Source organism: Lineus longissimus, chromosome 5 (assembly GCF_910592395.1).
Source record: "Lineus longissimus chromosome 5, tnLinLong1.2, whole genome shotgun sequence".
Lineage (NCBI taxonomy): Eukaryota > Metazoa > Nemertea > Pilidiophora > Heteronemertea > Lineidae > Lineus > Lineus longissimus.
Window position 1 is genome coordinate 4,097,960 of NC_088312.1, and position 14,733 is coordinate 4,112,692.

Consider the following 14,733-nt stretch of genomic DNA (forward strand, 5'->3'; position numbering starts at 1 on the left):
AGGTAACGAATGCATTAAGAGGGACATAAAAAAGAAATGGGAATCTTTTAGCTTCCAAACAAGCTTTGATGCCGTAGAAATGACTTGACTCAATGTGAGAACATGATGTGAGATTGATCAGCTTGTGGAGAGTTCTCTGCAAATATAGAGCGCATTAGACCACTAACTGAGTTAAGGGTGCGTTGATAAATCACATTTTTGTGGATCCGGCACGAACGCTTGAACACACTGACCAAATTTCCAATGTGAGATAAAAAAGGTTGGTTGAGAATGTTTCTAGATTCATTCATCTTTTTTAGTGGAGGATGTTTACTTTTCTTGGAAAGGATTTATAAAGTAAAGGTCATACACTGCTGATACATGATATTTCTTGGAAAAAACCAAAAAATTATATACCATTTTGTCCTCCAGAGGCTTTTGAAGAATGTCATTTTGAACAGACATTGTTGAAAAAAAAATGTATATCGTCAGAACTGTGCTATTTTAGAAGGAACGTCAGATTACCTTCAGGTTTGTTTGAACTCTTCCCAAGATTTCTAAATCTGATTTGTAGCCTCCACCAGCACTTCTAATAAATGAAATAACAATTTCTTCTAAAACGATTTTAACGTTATCTCCGATTGACGTCTTGGTATTTCAGTGTACCAAGAGATCATGTCGTATTCGTCAATTCTGCTCTGTTGCGTAAAAGTTGAATTACATGTATCATTTCAGTGCAGCGGGGAATTCGAGTCTGTCGTAGTTTGAATTGAAAGGGAGATAAGATGGTTGGTTGGGAACCTCTGGGAAGTCAGTAATACAAGTCATGCAATTGAAACCCATGATTTTGCTAGCAGAGTAATTCTTGTTCTATATGATCCTTTTGATGTTATGGTTCAGTGTCAGTGTCAACTAGTTTCATTACAGAGCTTTTTCACTGTTAGCAGCCCTTGCTCGTACTGTGACATCTTTTTCATGACTTTACTGTCTATCTTTGCAGGTGATCCTAGTCAAATGGAATGAACCCTATCAAAAGCTGGCGACCTGTGATGCCAATGGAGTCATCTTTGTCTGGATTAAGCATGAGGGACGATGGTCAGTCGAGCTCATTAACGACAGGAACAGCCCGGTAAGTCATATCTCTCGTCCTTCCCCAAAATTAGCCTAGACACACAGTCATACTTCCCTGTTAATTTTCATATGTCGACACCTATTAAGCATCTCTACATGTTAACAAAACATTTAGGTCAATGTAACCTACTTTCTGGTGTAAATAGGTCAAGGTCATATAATCCTATGTGGGTCATAGCTCAAATACATTCACTTCGAATGTATGTCATTGACCTAAGTTCCAAGGTCATCCAGAGGTCAAATTCTCTGTAACCATAACGGTAACCATTTTTCTGTCAGTGACGTACGACAAGTAGCACATGGCACCTGGCCCTTTCATTAGGTTTGCAGTGACTGTCTATGCTCCGGTGTTATAGTCATTTCCTCTCTTGCCTCAGTCCAATGCATCATCCTCAAGAGGCAGCTGGCAATTTTTTTGTCCCTGCAAGTTTGCCAATTTGCTACGGAACTTCTGGAAATAACCATGCTGCATGGTTGATGTGGTGACATCTCACAACATCCGCCAAGGTAGCTGTAATTCTTTCCGACCACAAAAAATAAAAACGTTGATCGAGATATTCAAGACGTCTGCTAAGACGGGTATTCATGTACTTTATCTCTCATGACGTGGAAGACATTAGGAGTGATTGCTATGGATTTGCCGTGGCTTCTGCAGTGATCTTGTCCAGCATCAGTCTCATTAAAAAATGTCAACTGAAGCATGGGGAATTCATCCTACAGACATTTGGAATTTGCTCCATTGTGATAAGTGATCTGCCTTAAGAATTAAGCTAATCTACCAATTACGCTGAAACAAGGAAATGGATCAAGACGGGGATGATAGTGAAATTAACGTCTTCTACATACCCAATAATGATCAATTTTGAAGAAGGATCAGATAGAAGAGGGTGTGGATTCGACAGAGATGATGACTAGGTTTTCTCCATGTACGAGAATGCAATAGGCCATCAATCTTTTTGCCCAGTCATCTAAGATTTACACGTAATTACCTATCTAATTGGATGGAATCCACGGTGAGGGTTCTTATATCATGGCCGGCTGCACATCGGGGTTATCTTTTTTTATGAGGAGATTGCTTTCCTAGCCTGTTGGTCCACATCAGGTATTAAATCATGTATGGTTTCATGTGACAAATGCAGAGCGCAGTGGTGTGCTGATTAGAGTTACAGACTACCATTCAACACGTTGAAGAGTCTTAGTTCAGAATAAATTGCGGTCGTTTTGCTACCGATTTTATCTCTGAGACTACTTTTGTCAGAAAACAGCTCTCCATTTGATGTCATTAAGCTATAGTCCATTCCTGCGTTGAAATACATCCATGCTCGTTGTGTTGTTTCAGCTTTTCATATTACGTCTGCTTCTCCTTTTATGATGTTTGCCTGAGGCTCCTCCATGCTTTGTGATCTTGCTTACTTCCGCCAAGTGAGTAGGAGCCTGGGTGCAGTTTAGAAGACAGATGACTCACTGTGCGACATTCCCATGTTTTAGTCATGAGTTTGCCAAAAAGAAACTTGTTAGATCAGTTTGGTGTTGTGGCATTTAGATTAACTGCTGAGGTGCCGCCGTTGGCTTGGAGACTGAATTTATGACATATCTTTTTGGTTGTCTGTGCGGTTGAATCCTCGTGGTTGAATCCTCCGATTACAGTTGCAACGCAGTGATCTCAAGGTCACACAATAAACTCTTTGAGGGTTCTATTCCTTTTGGTGTCGCCATGACCTTGCTTGCAAGAGTGACATGGTGTTCACTCAAGGCTTTCATTCTTGCTTACTTTACAAAGTGAATATGATGTGTTGTTTGTCACAGTCAGAGCATCTGGACTGCGTAATTAGGCACTCATGCGATTTCAGACTGCAAAACACATTGGTACCCAGTTAGTGGAATATGAGAGAGACCGAGAGCAGTCCATCGGTTGCCAAATAGCAGACTTAGTTGTCCAGTTACTCAGCCAACCAAGTTGGCTTTGTTTGCTGAGTGGAATTTGTGGTAGCTTCAAGCAATCACATGATTTCTCTTAGCTAAACTGAACAGATGTTGCAAAAGTACTCTGCTCCCATGAAAAATCAACATATCGAAAAAGGCTCTATTCATTCACGTACCTCTCGGAGACTAATTGTCTTTTCATTTGACATATGTTTGTTATAGTGACTCCGTACATTTCATGATATTTGGAGATTTGTGGCAAGGGAAGTTCATATGTTTAATTATCATCCTAAATTAAATGAATTTAGAATCATTAAAATTAATTATCATTTTTCATTCCTAGCTAGAATATGGTGCTATGATGAATAAAATAGTACACTTTTGGTTCTTGTTAGAATTGGAAACCTACGTTTACTGTCTTCTTACCAGTTTCACCAACACTTACAACTTCCCTCTGGTATTCTCAAAGCTTGCCCTCGGAGAACACTTGTCTACCAAATAGCAGAACATACTTTGTGATGGCAAATCCCATCAGTTATGCAAATATCGTCTTTCCCAGTAGTGGTGACTGAGCAATCCAACTTGGTGGAAAATAGCACTGGGATATGTCACCTGAGGTGAATGGTTGGTGAAGACAGGCATTAACCTCGGATTTGTTGATGGCAATGTGCCATGACGAAAGTCTATGACTGACTGTGCAAGGGGTTGTACTAATGGGTTGGCTATTCAGAACTTCAGATCAGCTGTCCGAGTGAACTTTCCAAGATTCCATAAAGTTCTGTGAGTATAGGATGAAGTACATATGAAGATACAGTTTGGTTTGCATCAACAAAATCAAGATGCTCTGCTAAGAAGAGGGAGAGGGGGCTCTCAAGAACACTGTCAGAAGCAGGGACAGACAACCTTATACTTCAGCAATGTATTTCAGCTTGATTCATAATCAGGAGTGGATTGCAACACAAAACGGCAGAATTTGCTCCTCAGGAAAAGGGAAAAGGCTGTTGGGGTGGGTGTCAGGACTGGTAACCCCTTTCCCCTTCTCAGGCATGTGTCTGATCTGTCTGTCTGAATCTGGCCCCTGTAACTGACTTCATCTTGTGGAAGACTGGAGTTTATACAATCATCCTGTTAGTTTGTGTTGAAGGAATGTTCTGTGGATTGAGCAGTGATAATACTCTGCCCGAGGAGCATGAAAAGCAGTCCAATCTTTGATATCTTTGTCACGTGAATACCAATGATGGGCAACTCATATTGGTTTGGGGTGTCACTCCTGAGATAACAGACGAGACAATTGATCAATAAACAGATAGGATATGGGAGATACAGTTATAAGAGGAGACTTCAGGTTGTGTTTGATCAAGTGATGAATATATTCCTCGTACAAGCGTGAATAGTTTTGATGTTGTGTGAGATAGGGGAGACCCCGATTGGTGATTGTGTTTCACTGAATCTGACCTGCCTGTCTCCTGCCTGTGTAATCGATTTAAAACTTGACACAGCTCCTCAGAGATTTTATCGTTGACCTGCATTACTCTATGAAATCCCTAATTGGTCCCCCCTTTCAACCTAATTGCTAATACTCGCCCAAGACAAGAGTGTCTGAGTATCATAAATGTGCATGACCTTGTCATTGTCTGTCCAGTCAGGCAGATTAATAAGACCCCGTGAGATCTCTGGGCACAGTAGAATGACAGCACTAATCCACTTTAGATGAAAACCTGACATTTGGATATTATTGAGTCTTCTGTCTCATCGGACCTGTTGGCAGGTTATGCGTGTTAGAGACGGGACTGGACATTCAGTCAGACAGGGAGAGGAGACTGAAATTGATTTATTGTAGTGTCTTTTGCCGAAAAATTGGCTTCATATTTGAGACCGAGATGGAGTCAAATTCATAGCAATCTTTCTTCACCTGTGCCATGTCAACAACAAAAGTAGAGATATCCTAGTAAACTTTTGTTTTTCCTTAAAATGACAGGTGGGATATGTTTTTGCTTGAGTCATCAACTGTCACCATTTCTCACTGAAGTGTTGAATTGATCAGCACCTTGTGGGAAACCATGGCAACACTCTCAGAGTAAGTTTTAAAAACTGGAGTATTCTTCATTGTAGGAGGCAGATTTTAAGAAGAGGGGTTCTTAACGGATCGTAAGTGAAAATCCATGCTCGAGGCAAGAATACTTCTGGGTGAACAAAATGTTCGCCCTCAATCATATCAATAACAGCTATCGACTAATGCGTCTTAATTGTACATTGTGATGAGTTACTAGTTCTGGTTATGAGTCTTTTTTCAGCATTTGGACAAAACCCATCACTGATGGTCCCATGGAACTTGCAAAACATGACCCAGGGTGCGGCTAAGTGGTTGCTGACCTCTTAACTCAGACATAGAGTCCCCAGGAAGCCAATCTCTTTGGCAGATTCGTCTGGGGACGACAACACTGCCATCCGATTGATTACCCCCAAAAGCAATCAACCAATCAGATCATCCGATATCCCTTCCCGATCGTAATCAATAAAACACTGATGATGGCAATTTGGGCCACTAGCACTCGCTAACTTGACTAATTGGACAACTCTAAAGTTATGATAAACTGAGTTGGAAAGAAATATTGGCAATTTATGTATATTGCATTTACTTGCATGTTTTTTCTCCCTTTGAGGAAAATACACGTGAATCAGCTCCACCAATGTGGGTAAAAGAGACAATGTAGGTTATCCAAAGGTTTGTTGAGGACGAGAAGTTTAATTTGCGACCCTCCTGATTGAGTTACTCATGCTAAGAGTAGGATCTATTAAAATAGTAGTTATTTTTTGCATTCACCAATGCTTTCCCAAGTTCTCTCCTTCCTAGAGATTTGTTCACTTTATGTTTGATATGTTAGAGAAAATAGTTCAGGAATTCCATTCCTCTCTGAAATCCAATTCAAGGTGTGCATTCCCTGGAAAATTGCTGCTTGCAATTGCTGCTTGCAATTTTGAATCATTTTGCTGACGACATAAAATATGCATCTCAAGCTTTGTAAATCTGGTTTAAAAGCAATTTCGAAGCACGCAAGCACCAATAGAAAAATACCATGGCAGGTTTTCTGGTTAATTGTGGATATGAGGTTTTCTTTTTTGCAGAAACTTCAGAACTTGAGTCGGCGTTGAGTGTATGAAAAGTATGAAAGCTGCAGGAATAAAGTGGTTGTTACTTTACACTTAGGCTCAAAGTTCATTGGTCCAGGGAATGCGATATTTCGGCACAAAATGGTGCCTTGTCTATAGCAAGTTCCAGTGCAATGCATTAGATACAAATAGTTCAATTTTTTTGGAGTGTTGATCTCTGCTGACTTTAATGGAGTGTTGTTGATAATTTGTGTAACTGAAGTGAAATGTCCTTGCAACACTCCATCAGCTCGTTTATCAAGAAGTCCTGTAGCCAGCCGAGACAACATGAAGTTCGATGCTTCTCCTAACACCCAATGGATCAACCATCATTTGTAGCACAACAAGGTGAATCACACAACTGCTTGAGATATTGATTTTGTGTCCCATTCTGATGTGATATTTAGTGCTATGCCAAAGGTCAAGAGCAGTGCAATGTACCCTATCAAAAGCTATGCCTGATCAAACCCATGACTTTTACTCCTTGAGAGAATGTCCTTCGATCTGTTTGGAGAATGTGTGATGGATGGCCATTTCAGTAATAGTTACATAGATCTTCTTGAGAGCATAGCGGGTCAAGCAGTATTTGGTGACAACATGGTGACGATGAAGCAATGTTTATGTCTATTACACATGTACTCTAAGAATATTGAATACTCACTGAAGTATAGTGTGTCCACCTTGTTGAACTAGCCCTGGTCCTTAACCTTATGATAATAATTTTGGAGGTGGCATATCACATATGTGGTCTTCGACATATCATGTCCTGAAATTCTTTCTCTGAAATGCTCCCTGATTATTACCCATAATCAGAGATGGCCTCATCTACAACAAGATCTTTCAGCTTTACTTTACTTTACAAAGAAATTGTCCGCTTTCAAAATGATATCTGATATTTGTCTTGATGTGTCTCCTTGCAGGTGACTGACTTTGCGTGGTCTCACGATGGACGCATGGCCCTCATCTGTTACCAGGACGGTTTCGTCTTGGTAGGTTCTGTGGCCGGTCAGAGGTACTGGTCCACCATGCTCAATTTGGAGAATGCAACTATCACGTGTGGGATCTGGGCACCAAATGATCAAAAGGTTTGTACTGAGAGTTTACTAATATGTCATTTGAGCATATGAGGAGTTAAACTTTTATATTAGTGGAGGTCATGAGGTGGGGGCATACTTTATCCTTCCCCTTTCTCTTTAGGAAATGGGAGATAGTGCTACCTCAGTATGGAAACCATAGTTATGTTATGCACTTTCAAATTAGTAGTATTATGCAAACATATTGTTTACTTTTGGAAAAATTTCCAGCCAACACTAAACTATAAAGCACTTCAGAAGGAAAAAACAGAGTCCTCATTTTTGAAATCCGGAGCCATCATTGAATTTGCTTTGGCGAGATCGAATCATTCACTGCAGTGATTCTTGTAAATATAACTAATGATAGCTGGGGAATGAAGCAAATACAGACTATTGATTTATTCCTGAGTATGTGAGGAACACGTTTTTTAAATGGGATGGTTATCAAGAAAGTAATCATGGCAATGCCAAAAGAATAAGATTTGCGAGGATATCATTGGAGAAGAAGTTGGTACCGATGATTTCGTTTGGTTTTGAGAGTTTTTCGAATGCTGTGGCATCCTCTTCCATTGGAGTTGGGCCAGTGGTGCCTTGTGTTCCGAGTTGTCTGCTCCTTTCACATTAACCAACCAATATAAAACCCAATTTTGGAAAACAGCGAACTGAATGCATGTAATTTCTGAGATCGATTTTAGCTTTGGTAGAATCAAAACATGCATGATGATGGAATATACAACTGACAATCGTATGCAAATGAGCTGCTCCGCCATTATTGATTAAAATGAAACTTTGGCGCAATATTGAATATGGATCACTTAATATGTACAAGTGGCTAAATAAACAAGCAGCAGTTCAAGAAATATTCCATTGGAAGTTTCAAGTGGGATAGGGTTCCATGTCATGTTTTTGAGTTTAAGTATCTTCCATTAGAATTTGTTCTTGGGAAATCCATCAAATGCAACTGACATCTATCTACTTGTGTAATCTTCAGTAGAATTTTGACAATGGGTTTCTCGCCGCTGGTTTTGAATTTGACTTTGGTGATAAATACCATGAGGCTTATACACAATGAGAGATTTGCTATTACTATAATTGAGCCTGATACTTTGAGCCATAAAAAATTAAGGCAGCATAATCAATGTCAGTGAGAATACCACAATATAATGATTATTGTTGCGATTGTGAACAGTTTTCTCATCAGATCAGGACTTACTGTCTTGGCGAAGAGAGAGAAGAAAAAAATATAGCCTTAACTTTGAGCAGATTTGATTTGATCTAACATGTCATAAAAATAAAAAAGTCTAGCATTTTGGACCAGCTCCTGCTTGGGCCAAGTCTGATTTCCATCCTTGTTTTCAGCAGGTCTTATTTGGTACAACCGACGGCCACATCATCGTGATGAGTTCAACAGGTGCTATGGTAACTCACGAAGCCATCCTAGAGGGCGCCGAGATCTCCAACATGGCGTTTTCGTGCGAGAAATTCAACATGGATGAGAACGAGAATGAAGAGATCAGTACCGATAGTGAGAAAGGTAGGTCGGTCTCAGTTTAAGTTGGACTGAAATTTATGTCTAATTTGCCACAGGTTTATTATTTCTTGATAATCTGACAGGCTTAAGTCTGATAAATCTGGGTAGTAGCAAAGCTTATGCCTTATCCTGAGTTTATAGAGCACTGGGAAACCTTGTCATCTTGAGCTGCTTCTTCACATCTAAGCTTTCTATTATATTCCTTGTTTCAGATCTCGGTATAGGGCACACGTTAGCGGTCAGTTTCCGTCATGGTGTCATCTATCTTATGTCTGGTTATGATGACATCTGCCCCAGGGTCGTCCAGACTGGACTCACAGGTAAAATCCCTCTTCCCCTCTTTTTTCTGCCCCCTCCAACAGTTTTAAGAAGGGAGCACATAACTTGTCACTGGACAATGACCCAAGCTTTTATCTTAGGAAGCCATTTCAAAAATAAAGACGAGTGTCAATCCCCTGGATAGGATGCTTTTCAATCAGCCTTAACTTGGTGGTCCTTCTGGGAGTCACACCCATGACCTCCTGATATGAGAATGGTGCTCTAACCACTATGCCATGACCTCCCAAGAGCTTGCCCCAGCATACCTTGTAGCATGTCCAACTTCAAAGTACAGATAAACGTGATAAATGGACACCAATATCGACTAATAATATGGACATACGTTTGTTTTTGCTGATGGCCGACGTTTCCCGTGGAGTCGCCGCATGTTCATTAGAATAACTTCACCATAGGTTGACCGTAATCACGTCTACATCACATATAGCAATGTGAGGATGACTTGGACCAACTTTGCAAGAAAGAACGATATTGTGCCGTGAGGACGATGTGTCAACATTCATTAACTGAATTGAGGTGGAGGTTGGCAGGGAACGGGGCGGGTTTAGTTTCAAGAATGATAAATATGTTATGACTGTCAAGAACGGCTACGATTTGAATAATGTGTTTGCGTAATACCACAAGGGTTGGAAATTAGAAAACTGTCTGATGAAGATCGATCTGGTGATAACCAAATTTGAATTACGGTAGAGCGTTCAGAGGAAAGCAGTCAATTGTACCGGGGCCTCAGTTTGAATTGGCAACCACGGGTACTAACATAGCTCATTAAACAGGGTCCATGACAAGGGAGAGGGAAGCAAGAGGCTTTCTGGGAGAACACCAGTTTTGAAAGTTTTGAGCCAAATCTTGGAATCTGAAAGCCGAGTATTTTGGGCAATGACAAAATCAAGAAAAGGGTTATTTAGAACTTGACACTTTGACTCCCAACCAGATTTTCATGCTTCACAGACTCAGTTGGGGGGGGGGGCTTCTGGATTACGATGACAGTCGACACAATCTCCTTGCCTAATACCTTGATTCTCTACCGGAATCTGTTTATCACGTTTCCATTAGATGTTTGCACATCATTAACGTGACAGTGCAATCACTGCTCAATTATGGCAGCTGATTGGGTCTTATTTCAAATTTTTCAAGGCAGTAGCACTAATGTAGTAGATTGGTTTTTGTGAGTTGACGTTCCTAAGGGATCAGTGTTCCGATGGTTACTGTGCCAGCCAGATAAGCATGGCCTAGAGATCAAAGTTAGAAGTGAGTCTTGCTCAAGGACCTCCCAAGCGTTGAATCCACGACTGCCTGATCATATAAAGCCTTCACTCCAACCTCTACGCCAGTAATCTCCGTCAGGAGAGATTGTCTTTGTAAATTAAAGGACAAAGATTTTGTTTTTCTCAACTCGGGAGTGTGATAACTGAGCTGCGTACCAGTGTGAACAAATTATCTACCTCAATGTGACATGGCGTAGAGAAAGAGGAGTGTTACACAGATGAGCTCAAAGCATACATGTAGTCTCAAGGCTATGTTTTCAGCTCATCCGAGAATAGATTTCCCCTGCCAGTATACTTTCATCTCGAGCAAAACTTGCTTAGAGTTTGTAATCAGAATGCAGATGATCACAGCATGCCAAGTAGTCTGATCCTTTTCCCTCACCAAGCTTAGTTAGCTGTTCTATTGATTAATCTTGTAAACTGGAGAACCTTGATAAAAAACTCCATTTATTGACATTGGGAGAGAATCAGTTTCAAAGAGTTGATTCTAATCAATTGATTTCCCTGATGGCTCATAGTTGAGTTGTGTCACATTATAAAAAAAGGCCCTGTCTCGATATCCGACATGTAGAGACACGTAGCAACAACTTGATGTAACTTAGTCTGGCCCATCTCACTCCTGCCTTCAGTTTCAGTCTGTGTCAATGATTGCAGGTCTGAAGATCGAATGGACAAATGATGGTGACTTGCTTGCTGTTGGTGGCTTCATCCGTATGCCCAACTTGGAGTGTGCCAATACTATCAAATTCTATACTGCTGCTGGTGAACTTAGGTATTCTATACGCATGCCTTCACAGGTAAGAATTGTTGCAGGAAGCTTGGTTCTCTATAAAATTTTGGACAAGGACAATCCATGATTTGGTTGTGGTGAAGTTGCGATTGATTGGAGCAGGTGGCTCCATTACTTAAGGAATGGAGAAGGGCCCTGTTCCACTTTCCCATTAAATATGTCCCCAACATCTTGCAAAAGACCTTTCCCCATTTGAACCTTTCTGGTTCATTTCAGGGAAAACCTCTAACTGCTTTAACATGGGGTCACAATGACAAACGCCTCTTCCTGGCTACTGGGTGCTATGTTCACGTCGCTTGGGTTCACAAGACGGTGGCCTCCCTCCAGTTCCTTACTCAACAAGCCATCAAGTCATGTCTCAAGGACGAGCCTGCTGTGCAGAAGACTCCATTACCTGCTGCTCTTAGGTCCAGTGTTGGGGCCCTCTTCTCAACAACTATTAAGGTGAGTGCTCTTAATATAACATTTCAATGTTGGGGCCTTCTTCTCAATAACTCTCAAGGTGACTGCGCCTAAAAGGTCCAATGTTCTTCTCGGGAAACGGTAATGTGGGTGCTTTTTAAACGTCACATGTTGGGGCCCTCTTTTCAACAACTGTTCAGCATGAATTATCTAATCCAACTTTTATATTCTAAGCAGTCAAATATGATATATTTAAGACGATTGTCATCTTTCTGACTCATCTCATTGCATTATCTAATAAGCTAATGATTGAGAATAATCCAGTCAGTGTACGAGTTAGTCATGCAAATTGCAATTCAGATAAGGAGCTATCTTGAAATTAGCCTAATACATGAATTTCATGACAGAAAGAATCCCTTGATATTGCGGTCATAATCCGCCAGGGGGTGCGGGCACTCATATGCCTTTTCAGGGTTGGACATTATCTAAATTAACACCAGACAAAATGAGGTCATCAGTTGTTGGTGCTTTCGTAAAAAAGGTTGAATAATCCCAACAATTGTATTCCTTCCTTTGCAGGGTTATCTTCCAAACGCTTTCCGTCTGCGTGAATTTGTGAGTTTGCCGCCCCCAAGTAACGAGCGTTTGTACTGTACGATGGTGCGCCATGGAGAGGAGACCTCTGGTGGCTATTATACTCTCTACATGGAATATCTTGGTGGACTCATACCGCTGCTGAAGGGAAAACGTGCCAGTAAACTTCGGCCTGAGTTTGTGATTTATGACCCCAAAATAAAGATATCAAACAGAAGAAGTAAGTCTGGTGTCAAGTCTTTGTGTGTACTTAAGTATGCTTTTGGGTCCCTTTTGCCCAATGTTGTCAGACATTTCATTCTCTATTCCATTCAGCTTGGCCATCAGAATACTACCAGTCAGTGCGAGCAGGAAAGAAGTTGTCTTGAAGGTTTTCTCAACAGATGGTCTACTCTTTCAGGCCATTCCACCAAAGCAAATGCAATTTCATGGCAAAGAGCCTGGGCCATGAAGCAAAATTGGTAATGCTGATCATACCGTGTATGCAATTATGAAAGAGCAAATGGTAAACAAATCATTTTGGAACAATATATTATAAGCTGGATTGGCTGATTATGTGTCTTACTGTCGTCATCATCTTCTTCCAGTCATTCGTGAGAGAGACCAAGAGCATGATATCTTCAACAGTACCTCCAGCAGCAGTGAGTTGGACTCGGACCAAGAAATTGTTATCGACGGATGTGGCTCACCTCGTATGCGACGGAAAAGACGGCTGAGACAGTGCCGTAACGACAGGATGCAGAGGAATAACTTCAAGACACTCGATGAGCTGCTCTACGATGACAACCTTCCTGAGGCAAGTGTTTCTTCCATTTTCATAATTCTGACAATTCGTATAGTTGTAATCGTATTTAGACCCTTTCCAGTTGCGAATAACTTTTGTGGTATCATCCCATATGGTTTCAACCAGTGGTTCTTCAACTTCCAGTAGAAGTTGTGAGGTCAGGTTGTGGCCATTTGAGGCAATTGCTGATGTCACTCTTATAAGGTGGGGGATGTGCATCTCGTGACTCATATTGATGAAATTTGGACTTTATGTATGAAAAACTGCACCAATCTTAATAGCTGAGCTTTAAATTTCAGAGTCATAAACTAGTAGAAGTCACTTCCAATATTTGGGGCACCAAGTTCAAACTGCACGGCCTCGCCTCCTACCTACCGATCGATTTGGGCCACGTGATCTACAAGACGAGTCTCCTCCACCTACAACCGCGCCAGATGACTGTGACAATCACCGAGCTAAGCCGTGACATGCAGCGCTACAGTAATCAGGATATCAGTTTCAGTCCGCACAGCTTTTCGGAAGACGACGATGAATCGATTCAGATTGAGTCATTAGAAAATGATAACCAACGCCCATGTAATCTACCGGCTACAGAGATAGTAGCGCCCATTGTTCCAGAGACATGCGTCACTCCAAGCCCAGTTAACGGAACTACGCCAAATTTCCTTATGGGTCCCACCGTTCCAGTTATTGTCGAAAGCCATGCTGCTTTCGTAGAACCAGAATCGGAAAAAGCTGAGGTGGAACTAATGGCGTTGGATATGAAACGATCAAGTTCATCAGAGTATTCGATTCACAGTCATCGACTGCTTTTGACTAAATCGAGTTCGGGCGCTTCCATATCCATTGCCTCTTCGACTGATAAAAATGATACTGCTGTGAATGGTGCATCTTGTGGTGTTGGGGTTGTCACCAATTCTTTAGAGAAAGTTGAAATGACCACCAAGGAGGAATTAAATGGAGATTTATCGGACTCGGAACGGACAGAAATTCAGATTAAGGATAACAAGCCTAAAATGACAAACTCCGGCAGTAAAACAAGTTTAAAATCGTATGGACGGAGTCGTAGTTTGGAGTACATATTTGATATTGATGCAAAATCATGCACTTCCAATTCTGTAGAGTCCCCTAAAGTTTCTACTGTTCAAACGTATTTACGGGTGAAACGTGCATCATTAGACTCGCGGTCGGAAGCGTTCCGTGAGGCACACTCAAGCTCTGTCCATCCCCACCCACGTTATAAAGGTGACGCGGTCCGTAGCTCCTCGGTCCCCACCACACCAACAAAGTCTTTAAAGAAAAAGCTAGGACGGACTGATCTACTTAGCAAACACAAGATACAGAGCCCTCTATTGCAGAGGAGGTTAAGGCATTTCCGGCCGGTTGAATCGTCCGACGATGAGGCAGTGTGTAGTGAGAGTGAGATTATGACGTGTCACAATTATAAGGATCTTGAACATTTCCAGAAGGCACAACTCAGGCAAAAGGTTTGTAAGCCTGCCCTAATTTTCTTCACTTTCTAGCCTACTGAACATTTGGTGCATAATTGCTATGCTTGCTTGGTAGCAAAATAAAATCACAGCTTCAGATTGTCTGAAAAGGAAAACATGTTGGAAATCAGCATTGATTTAAGACTGGCAGACATTACGTCCATTCAGAGGTTCAATACTCGCTGAAGTAAAAATGTGTAGATTGGCAATTACTGAAGAAAGAAAAGGACTTTACTGCACGTCAGCTGGCGACTGATATCTGTCTTAAAGTTTTCCAATTCTATC

At 41.2% G+C, this 14,733-nt stretch overlaps 1 protein-coding gene across 1 annotated transcript in view; it reads left to right on the forward strand.

Annotated features, from left to right (window-relative positions):
* LOC135487979 (tubby-related protein 4-like) overlaps nucleotides 1–14,733 on the forward strand; it is a 37,898-nt gene that overhangs the window by 19,447 nt on the left and 3,718 nt on the right. Inside the window, exons 2-10 of the mRNA XM_064772308.1 lie at nucleotides 980–1,108; nucleotides 7,104–7,268; nucleotides 8,616–8,790; nucleotides 9,000–9,107; nucleotides 11,043–11,185; nucleotides 11,395–11,622; nucleotides 12,160–12,394; nucleotides 12,762–12,970; nucleotides 13,258–14,445. Of these exons, the coding sequence (XP_064628378.1) occupies nucleotides 980–1,108; nucleotides 7,104–7,268; nucleotides 8,616–8,790; nucleotides 9,000–9,107; nucleotides 11,043–11,185; nucleotides 11,395–11,622; nucleotides 12,160–12,394; nucleotides 12,762–12,970; nucleotides 13,258–14,445 (2,580 nt within the window). The remainder of the gene's footprint in view (nucleotides 1–979; nucleotides 1,109–7,103; nucleotides 7,269–8,615; nucleotides 8,791–8,999; nucleotides 9,108–11,042; nucleotides 11,186–11,394; nucleotides 11,623–12,159; nucleotides 12,395–12,761; nucleotides 12,971–13,257; nucleotides 14,446–14,733) is intronic.